The sequence below is a fragment of the Rana temporaria genome, chromosome 4, assembly GCF_905171775.1.
Source record: "Rana temporaria chromosome 4, aRanTem1.1, whole genome shotgun sequence".
Taxonomy (NCBI): domain Eukaryota; kingdom Metazoa; phylum Chordata; class Amphibia; order Anura; family Ranidae; genus Rana; species Rana temporaria.
The window spans coordinates 19,509,084-19,521,186 of NC_053492.1; the positions used below are offsets into that span (position 1 = coordinate 19,509,084).

Sequence of the window (12,103 nt, forward strand, 5' to 3'; positions counted from 1 at the left end):
ACGTTGGACAGGTTGTAGGAAGTAAAGCATGCCAGTGTATAGTAGAGTGTGGTGACTGAAGCACATTCTCTTGGTGTATGTAGGACCCTTGGTGTATGTAGGACCCCTTGGTGTACGTTGGACAGGTTGTAGGAAGTAAAGCATGCCAATGTATAGTAGAGTGTGGTGACTGAAGCACATTCTCTTGGTGTTGGAGGAGCAGTTACAGCCTGGGGCTGGAGGTAAGGTTTTTTTCCCAGCTCTTGGGAGGAGCTCTGACTTTTACTCATTGGAGGAAACGTGTTCTCAAGAGCTGATAAATGACCCGGGCTGCCAGGAACTGTCTGCACACTCTTTAAGGAGTGCCTGGGAGAGTCACAAGCGACCAGGAAGGAGACCTGACTACACTCAGCAAGGAGCTATGGCTGCACTCATGGCTTCCTACTCATGGTCCGAAGGCTTGGACTGCTCTACCATGGATGGAGACCTCTCAGATGGACTGTCCCCCCACAGGTCCCCCCGGGAGAAAGGCTCAGAGACCCGGATCAGGAGACCCATGAATGCCTTCATGGTTTGGGCAAAGGATGAGAGGAAGAGGCTGGCAGTGCAAAACCCCGACCTACACAATGCGGAGCTCAGCAAGATGCTGGGTAAGATATGGGGGGGCCACTGGTGGTGGGACCTCATCTGCTGGAGGATTCTCTGTGATACCGGCCCACTGATTGGCATTTCATACATCTACCTACCTCTTCTTCTAAGAATTATTAGCCAGAGAACATTCTAACGATCAGTCTAACTATCACAGTCTATCTTTCTATCTATCTATCTATCTATCTATCTATCTATCTATCTATCTATCTATCTATCTATCTATCTATCTATCTATCACAGTGTATCTATCTATCTATCTATCTATCTATCTATCTATCTATCTATCTATCTATCTATCTATCTATCTATCTATCTATCTATCTATCTATCTATATATCACAGTCTATCTATATATTCTTATTATATGTATGCTACGTTTTCTAAAAAAAAGAATAATAATACGATTAATAGTAGTGTAGTAGTGGATAATTCTCTCGTATAGATAACTATATCTTCCTATTACACAATCTATACATTTCAATGTAATGTCTGCATCTAGCTACTACTGTCTCTAAGTATTATAATGATAGATAATTCTCTTAGCCTATCTATCTATTTTAGAAAAATGTCTGCATCCAATTACCTCTCTATCTTCTTTTATATACTAAATATAAATAATCCTCTCTATCTATCTATCTATCTATCTATCTATCTATCTATCTATCTATCTATCTATCTATCTATCTATCTATCTATCTATCTATCTATCTATCTATCTATCTATCTTTCTATATATGTAATCTATATGTTTTACTCTCCTTTCCATCGACATCTCTCCCTTTAGAATTATTGTAAATAAATAAAAATCTAGATAGTAATTAGGGACTGATTTACTAAATGAGTTGAGAATGTTCACTTCAAGAATCCAATCATGTGAAGTTCTTGTATATATATATTATTTGCACATTATTAATAATTAAAATTACTTTTTTAATTTATTTTATTGAACATTCTCAACCCATTTGTGAACAAAGCATTATCTATGTATCTATTATAATATTTCTCTATTATATTTTCTTTCTGCATTCACCTACCTCTCTCGTCTTAAGTATTAATAATTATAGATAATCCTATCTATCTATCTATCTATCTATCTATCTATCTATCTATCTATCTATCTATCTATCTATCTATCTATCTATCTATCTATCTATCTATCTATCTATCTCTCTATCTGTTTATCTATCTATCTATCTATCTATCTATCTATCTATCTATCTATCTATCTATCTATCTATCTATCTATCTATCTATCATTATATCCAACTTCTAACTTTTTCGTTATATAGATATATTCAGAAATGTACACATTCATTGACTATTTCTTGAACAAATCTATTAACATCACAACTATAATAATTTGCCAAAATCTATCTTCTATATCAATCTATTATCTATCTATCTATTATAAAATATATCTATATATTTTATTTTTCTTTCTGCATCAACCTACCCCTCTCTCTTCTTTTACATATTAATAATTATAGATAATCCTCTCAGTCTGTCTATCTATCTATCTATCTATCTATCTATCTATCTATCTATCTATCTATCTATCTATCTATCTATCATTATATCCATTATATCTATCTCTGATTTTCTTTGTATATAGGAAAGAGAGGAGTGATTTCAACAAAACTATTATTATTGGTAGTTAATAATACTCAATTTATCTATCTATATATCTATCTATCTATCTATCTATCTATCTATCTATCTATCTATCTATCTATCTATCTATCCATCCTTCTCTGTATTTTGTAGATAGGAAAGAGAGGAGTAATTTCAGCAAAACTATTATTATTAGCACTTAATAATATTCATTCTATCTATCTATGATTTTTTTGTATATAGGAAAGAGAGGATTGATTTCAGAAAAACTTTTATTATTAGCAATTAATAATATTCTATCTATCTATCTATCTATCTATCTATCTATCTATCTATCTATCTATCTATCTATCTATCTATCTCTATGTTATCTATTTATCTATCTCTCTTATTAGCAATTAATAATCTATTTTCTATGTATATAGGAAAGAGAGGAAAGATTTCAGCAAAACTATTATTAGCAATTAATACTATTCTATCTATCTATCTATCTATCTATCTATCTATCTATCTATCTATCTATCTATCTATCTATCTATCTCTCTTATTAGCAATTAAAAATCTATTTATCATCTATCCATCTCCTATTTTCTTTGTATATAAGAAACAAAAGAATGATTTCAGCAAAACGATTATTATTAGTAATTAATAATAAACTATCTATCTATCTATCTATCTATCTATCTATCTATCTATCTATCTATCTATCTATCTGTCTATCTATTTATCTATCCATCTCTGATTTTCTATGTATATAGGAAAGAGAGGAGTGTAATTTCAGCAAAACTATTATTATTAGCAATTAATAATACTCTTTTTATCTATCTATCTATCTATCTATCTATCTATCTATCTATCTATCTATCTATCTATCTATCTATCTATCTATCTATCTATTCCACATATACCCACATCTTTCTTCTCTTAAGTATTATTAATTCTAGATAATCCTCCCAGGTTTTCTCTCTGTCTATCCACAAACGTGTATTCTATCTATCTATCTATCTATCTATCTATCTATCTATCTATCTATCTATCTATCTATCTATCTATCTATATATGATTTTCTTTGTATATAGGAAAGAGAGGAGTGTGATTTCAGCAAAACTATTATTATTTTCAATTACTAATACTCTTTTTATCTATCTATCTATCTATCTATCTATCTATCTATCTATCTATCTATCTATCAATCTTCTTTCTATCTATCTATCTATCTATCTATCTATCTATCTATCTATCTATCTATCTATCTATCTATCTATCTATCTATATATCTATCTATCTATCCCACATACACCCACATCTTTCTTCTCCTAAGTATTATTAATTCTAGATAATCCTCCCAGGCTTTCTCTCTGTCTATCCACAAACGTGTATTCTTGATCATGGTTGCATTCACTAGAATAAATGTATCCATATGGAATGAATAGAGTTTGTCAAGTTGTGACAGGAGGAATACATACACATGAAGCACACCTGAAATAGGAAACGAGACAAAACAGAGAGATAGTTGTGCTTCCTATGCCACATTAGGGGTTAATTCTCTAAAAAGCTGCACGTTGATTGGTTGCTTCTATGGATCACTAACTGACAACAATCCTACAGGAAGAAGATTTTTTTTTTTGTGTAGCAGTTTCTTTGTTGTTAGCATGTGATCATATAGGAAGACCCAGGAGTGCAGTGCAGGCAGTGTGCCTATAATACACAGGGCTGCCACAGCTTGCTGGGACATGTAGTTCTCATGTAGTTTCTATAGAAATCCTGGGCTTCATGAGAACTACAAGTCCCAGCATGCTGTGACAGCCCTGTAGTTCCCCTATAACATGTGGCAAAGGTATAAACTTTTCTGTAACATGCTGTCTCCCTGACTCTGGATTTATCAGTGCTGTATTTATAGGGATCTGCTAAATATTAGTATTATAAAGGGTTTAATAATAATAATAATAATAATAATAATAATAATAGTAATAGTAATAGTAAAAGTAATAGTTTATAGGGATCTGCTAAATATTATTATACAGGGTTTATGAATAATAATAATGATAATAGTAGTAATAATAATAATAATAATAATAATAATAATAATAATAATAGTAGTAATAATAATAATAATAATAATAATAATAATAATAATAATAATAATAATAATAATAATAATAATAATAGTAAAAGTAATAGTTTATAGGGATCTGCTAAATATTATTATTATACAGGGTTTATTAATAATAATAGTAGTAATAATAATAATAATAATAATAATAATAATAATAATAGTAGTAGTAGTAGTAATAATAATAATAATAATAATAATAGTAATAGTAAAAGTAATAGTTTATAGGGATCTGCTAAATATTATTATTATACAGGGTTTAATAATAATAATAATAATAATAATAATAATAATAATAATAATAATAATAATAATAGTAGTAATAATAATAGTAATAATAATAATAATAGTAGTAGTAGTAATAATAATAATAGTAATAGTAAAAGTAATAATAATAATAATAATAATAATAATAATAATAATAATAATAATAATAATAATAATCATAAATAAATATTACAGTAATAATAAAATTGAACCCACAGGGGGGATTTATTCACAGGGGCTCCTCTCCTGTAAATTAGGAATGATAGATAAGGCACATACTTAAATAATGGTGATGGGGGGGGGGGGGATTTATTTTCTACATTGCCCCCTTCTAACAGAAAAAGTGATAAAAGGGGGGCATTCTACACACATAGGGGTACAAGACATAAATAGGTGACAGAGGGGGGACAACTGGCTGCAATGAAGAGCACATGGAGGAAGGTAGAGAATGAAAAAAACAGTATAAAAGGAGATTATAGAGATGAATGGTGTGCCTGGGACTGTCTGCTCTCTCTGTGGGCTCTTCTAGTCTTTGCAGGGATTAGTAGGGATCATGGAGGGTGCAGTCAGGGATTGTACACTTGTTTGTGAAGTTCTGGCTGAACTCTGTGAGAAGAGAGAGGAAGCTGACTGATTGCAGACACCAGGGCCACATTCCCTCTTATCAGCCTGCTGGACGCTCCGGAAAGGGTTCAAATCTATGAGCTACAGGGCCACTCCACAGAAGCTAATAGAGCAAAAAAAACAACAATAAAAATCATAGCAACAACAGTGAATAAAAAATAAAAAATATACTCCACAGAAGAAGAAGAAATAATAATAGCATCATTAGTGAAAACAACAACAACAGCGAATAAATAATAATAATAAAAAAAATAAACTCCACAGAAGAAATAATAATAGCATCATTAGTGAAAACAACAACAGCGAATACATAATAAAAAAAAAAATAAACTCCACAGAAGAAATAATAATAGCATCAATAGTGAAAACAATAACTCCACAAGAAGTAGTAGTAGAAAAAAGTAAATAAATAAATAATAATGGTAATATAGCAACAACAGTGAATAAAAAATAAACCACAGAAGAAATACTAATATCATCATTAATGAAAACAACAACAACAGCGAATAAATAATAATGAGAAAAAAAAACCCCACAGAAGGAGTACATCAATAGTGAAAACAATAACTCCACAAAAGTAGTAGTGAAAAAAAGTTCATAAATATGAATGGTAATATAGCAACAACAGTGAATAAATAATAAGAAAATAAACTCCACAGAAGAAATAATAATAGCATCATTAGTGAAAAATGAAAAGCAATAACGCCACAAAAGTAGTAGTGAAAAAAAGTAAATACATAAATCATAATGGTAATATAGCAACAACAGTGAATAAACAATTAAATATAAAACTCCACATAAAACAAATAATAATAGCATCAATAGAGAAAACAATAACTTCACAAAAGTAGTAATGAAAAAAATAATGGTAATATAGCAACAGCAGTGAATTAAAAAAAAAACTCCAAAGAAAAAATGATAATATTATTATTAATAATAATAATGATAATAATAATAATAATAATAATAGCCACAACAGTGAAAAAATAACTTTATAAGTAGTAGTAGTAATAATGATAGCCACAACAGTGAAAAAATAATTCCAGAGAAGTAGAAGTAAAAAAAAAAAATAGAAGAAACTATAACATTAATAATAATAGCCTCAACAATGAAAAATAACTTTATAAGCAGTAGTAGTAGTAGTAGTAGTAGTAGTAGTAGTAGTAGTAGTAGTAGTAGTAGTAATAATAGTAATAATGATAGCCACAACAGTGAAAAAATAACTCCAGAAAAGTAGAAGTAAAAAATATAAATAGAAGAAACTATAACATTAATAATAATTGCCTCAACAATGAAAAAATAACGTTGTAAGCAGTAGTAGTAGTAGTAGTAGTAGTAGTAGTAGTAGTAGTAGTAATAGTAATAATGATAGCCACAACAGTGAAAAAATAACTCCAGAAAAGTAGAAGTAAAAAATATAAATAGAAGAGATTAATAATAATAATAGCCTCAACAGTGAAAGAATATCTCCAGAAAAGTAGTTGTAAAATAAAAATGTAATAATAATGACAATAAAGCAACAACAGTGAATAATAATTAAAAAAAAACTCCATAGAAGAAATTATAATATTAATAATAATGATAGCCACAACAGTGAAAAAAATAACTCCAGAAAAGTAGTAGTAAAAGTAAAAAATAAATAACAATGGCAATATAGCAAAAACAGTGAATAATAAAATAAAAACTCCATAGAAGAAATAATAATATTAATAATAAGCCACAACAGTGAAAAGTAGAAGTAAAACAAGTACTGTAATAGAAGAAATGATACCATTAATAATAATAGCCTCAACAATGGAAAAATAACTTTTAAGTAGTAGTAGTAGTAGTAGTAGTAATGATAATAATAGTCTCAACAGTGAAAAGATAACTCCAGAAAAGTATTAGTAAAAACAAACAAAACAATGAATAATAATAGTACTATAATGAATAAAAAAATACTCCATAAAATAAATGATAATGACGTTACTAATAATAATAATCATCAACACTGAAAGAAAAAATCCACAAAAGTAATATAAAAATTAAAAACTACTACTATTACTACGACTATTACTACGACTATTATTACGACTAAGAATAAAATAGAAAGAACCAATAAATAAAGAACGTCACTGCAGAAATAATAATAATAATAATAATAATAATAATAATAATAATAATAACCACTACAGTGAATAAAGAACTTCCGTCCAGAAATAATAATAAAAACAATAATAATAATAATAATAATAGGGAAACAATAATATTAGCATGAACTAATAAATAAAGAAGTTAAGCACAGAAATAATAATAATATTAATACTACTACTAATAATAATATAGCAACCACAGTGCAATCAGGGAGCATGTATTTTATTTATTATATAACATTCGTCGGATTTACCAAATAAGTTGTGTAAATATTTAATTCAATTATCCAATCATGTAAATAGCAAGTTCCTGTTTACTATCAACACCCAATCATGTGCAGATAAAACTCGCTTCCTTGTCACTAACTGCTGAGATATTGAGGCCGATTTACTAAGGAGCCGGTAAACTAATGCACCAGATTGTGAAATTTTTTATTTTCATTATCCAATCTTGTAAAAAGCTAATTATCGTTTACTTTGAAAACCCAATTATGTGCAAACACTTTTTACATGATTGGATAAGTGAAGTAAATATTTACACATTTTTATGAGAAAACATTCTTAATTCGTTTAGTAAATCAGCCTCTGGATGTCTGTGTTGTTTATCTATCTGTCTTCTATCTATCTATCTATCTATCTATCTATCTATCTATCTATCTATCTATCTATCTATCTATCTATCTATCTATCTATCTATGTACCTTTGTCTATCTGTCCATTTATGTATCTATCTAGCTATGCCTAGTTAGTATTTGATATTGTTATCATAATCGGATCTATCTATGATCTCGTTATAGTATTTTGAATTTTCGTTTTTGTATGTTTCGTTCTAACAAGATTTTAAATAGAAAACACAAATGAAAACCTTTTTGTCTAATTATCTAAAAAAAAGATTGGATAGATTGAACTTATATAAGTCCATCTATATATGCATAAGACTAAAATAAAGACTAAAAAAAAAAAAAAAAACAGCTAACATTTCCCCTGAAGTCTATTTGTTGAATATAAATAAATAAATAAATATATAAATATAAAATAAAAAAATATTTAAAAAAAACAGTTTCGGAAATTAACAAAATTCTTGAACTGCACCCAGTTGTTGTGTCTTATGAATAAATAAATAATATAATTGCAAAAAAAAAATGATTTTGTAAACAAAATATAACAAACAATGTGAAAAACAATTCGAGGATACAACAGGCTCAGATATTAATTCGTTTGCTCTGCAGAAAACTACATATTAATTTATTTCTCGATGTGCAATAACATGTGCAAAAGGTTGGCTGGATCCTTTGTAGTGTCACAATTTGACAATTTGGGAGATGTTCTTGCGACCCATCAGCTAACAAATGTTTATTATTATTATTATTATTATTATTATTATTATTATTATTATTATTGTTATTATTATTACTAATAGTAGTAGAAGTAGTAAAAGTAGTAGGATTATGATTATTATTATTATTATTATTATTATTATTATTAATAATAATAATAATAATAATAATAATAATAATAATAGTAGTAGTAGAAGGGGTAGGATTATTATTACTATTATTATTATTATTAATAATAATAATAATAATAATAATAATAATAATAATAATAATCCTACTACTACTTTTACTACTACTACTACTAATAATAATAATAAACATTTGTTAGCTGATGGGTCTCAAGAATATCTCCCAAATTGTCAAATTGTGACACTACTACTAAAATAATAATAACTATTAATAACAATAATAATAATCCTACTACTACTACTAATAATAATAGTAGTATAATGAGTTGGATTATTATTATTAGTAGTAGGATTATTATTATTATTATTATTATTATTAATAATAATAATAATAATAATAATAATAATAATAATAATAATAATAATAATCCTACTACTACTTTTACTACTATTAATAATAATAAGAAGAAACATTTGTTAGCTGATGGGTCTCAAGAATATCTCCCAAATTGTGACACTACTACTACTACTAATAATAATAACTATTAATAACAATAATAATAATCCTACTACTACTAATAATAATAGTAGTAGAAGGAGTTGGATTATTATTAGTAGTAGTAGGATTATTATTATTAATAATAATAATAATAATAATAATAATAATAATAATAATAATAATAATAATAATAATAATAACAATAATAATAATAATCCTACTACTACTTTTACTACTACTACTACTAATAATAATAAACATTTGTTAGCTGATGGGTCTCAAGAATATCTCCCAAATTGTCAAATTGTGACACTACTAATAATAATAATAATAATAACTATTAATAACAATAATAATAATAATAATAATAATAATCCTACTACTAATAATAATAATAGTAGTAGAAGGAGTTGGAATATTATTATTATTAGTAGTAGGATTATTATTATTATTATTATTATTATTATTATTATTAATAATAATAATAATAATAATAATAATAGTATTAGTAGTATAGTAGTAGTAGAAGGAGTAGGATTTTTATTATTATTATTATTATTATTATTATTATTATTATTATTATTATTATTATTATTATTACTATCAGTGTCATTATGATTATTAAAAAAGCACCTATTTGTAAATGATACCCCATGAAGATATTTGATCATGGGGGGGTTTCAGGAAAGCTTTGTATCTCTGTGGTCGTTTGCTAAAAATACATGTTTCCTATGACCTGACACCTGGGCTGTTGATCTGTACATCCTCCATGCTACATCCTGAATTTTAATGACTGTTTTCTTTTTGTGTCCTGTTTGATGTGCAGGAAAATCCTGGAAGGCCTTGTCTGCTCCCCAGAAGAAGCCCTATGTGGAGGAAGCTGAGAGGCTGAGAGTCCAGCACATGCAGGACTACCCAAACTACAAGTACAGACCCAGAAGAAAGAAGCAGATCAAGAGGATCTGTAAGAGGGTGGACACTGGCTTTCTGCTCAGCAGCCTCTCCAGGGACCAGAACTCTGTGCCAGACAGCAGAAGCTGCAGGACAACTGTGGATAAGGATGACAGTGGGGTCTACTCTTCTGCATCAACTCTGCAGGATATCAGAAGTTATAGGGAGTCCCAGAATGGAGTCAGTAAACATGAACAGACCTACCCTTATGGCCTCCCAACCCCACCAGAGATGTCCCCTTTGGAGGTCATTGACCAAGAGCAGAGCTTCTACCCTTCATCTTGCCCTGAGGACCACCACCCTCACCTGAATGCCACCAGCTACCCACCTGAGTACTCCAGAAGCCCCATCCTTTGCAGTCACCTGAGCCAAATGCCTGGACCACCAATGATCCCCCCCAATTGTCCCCCAGGCTACTTCAGCTACCCTTCTATACACCACCATGGCTACCAGATTCATGGCCACCTTGGCCAGCTGTCCCCCCCACCCGATCACCCCCACTATGAGAGCATTGAGCACATCAGTCAGGCTGAACTTCTGGAGGACATGGACAGGAATGAGTTTGACCAATACCTAAACACGGCCATAGTGGAGCCCAGTGAAATGACAGTGAGTGCCCATGTCCAGGTGTCCCAGTCTATGGACCTACAGCCACCCCAAGAGACCAGCCTTATATCTGTGCTGGCAGATGCCACTGCCACCTATTACAACAGCTATAGCGTCTCCTAGAAGCACCAGGAGAAGGACTTTGCATGGACTGGACAGTATTAAATGGCTGTGTAGACTAAGCTAAGGACACTTACTGTACCTCTCAGGGTTGTTGTCACACCAAGATGAGACCTTCACACCAAGATGAGACCTTCTCAATGCAGCTAAGTGACTCTCCTCACTACTGACACACTGATGGGGTCCTATGGTTTGGTGGAACCTATATGTGAAGGGAAATCCTGTACATAAAGATTATTGTATGCTTATATCTGGACATAAAAATAATTAGTCAAAAAAAATATCTAGTGCTGAGCAGTAAGATAGAGACCTCCATCTCTGGCTAGCTATGGTATCTGAGGAGGCTTTTGTAGGCACCTAGATAGAATGGGGCAGAGCCACATACAATTGCGTGGGCGCAGCGTATGTGAGATACGCTACGCCGCTGTAACTTACTTTGCAAATCTTTGAATCCTGAAAGAATTTGCGCCGTAAGTTGCGTAGTGTATCTCTCGCGGCGTAAGGGCGCGGAATTCAAATGCGGCGAGTAGGGGGCGTGTTTCATTTAAATGAAACGAACTGCGCATGCCCCGTCCGTCAAAACTCCCAGGGTGCATTGCTCCAAATGACGTCGCAAGGACGTCATTGTTTTCGACGTGAACGTAAATGGCCTCCAGCCCCATTCACGGACGGCTTACGCAAACAACGTAAAATTTTCAAAATGATACGCGGGAACGTCCGCCATACTTAACATTGAGTACGCCACCAGATAGCAGCTTTAACTATACGCCGGAAAAAGCCGAACGGAAACGACGTAAAAGAATGCGACGGTCGCTCGTACGTTCGTGGATCGTCGGAAATAGCTAATTTGCATACTCGACGCGGATTACGACGTGAACGCCACCCAGCGGCCGCCGGAAAATTGCATCTTAGATCCGACGACGTACTAAGGCGTACGCCTGTCGGATCTAACACAGATGCCGTCGTATCTTGTTTGGTGGATACTAAAACAAAGATACGACGCGCAAAATTTAAAATTACGAGGCGTATCAACAGATACGCCGGCGTAATTTCTTTGAGGATCTGCCCCAATGTCTATCCATACT

General features: G+C 30.9%; 1 protein-coding gene across 1 annotated transcript; it reads left to right on the plus strand.

The window, feature by feature from the left end:
• Positions 1 to 307: 307 nt before the first annotated feature.
• SOX7 (SRY-box transcription factor 7) lies at positions 308 to 11,473 on the plus strand. Its single transcript, XM_040348091.1, has 2 exons — positions 308 to 629; positions 10,168 to 11,473. Exons 1-2 carry the CDS (start codon positions 401 to 403, stop codon positions 11,019 to 11,021), a joined length of 1,083 nt encoding a protein of 360 aa, XP_040204025.1. The 5' UTR covers positions 308 to 400; the 3' UTR covers positions 11,022 to 11,473.
• Positions 11,474 to 12,103: the final 630 nt, after the last annotated feature.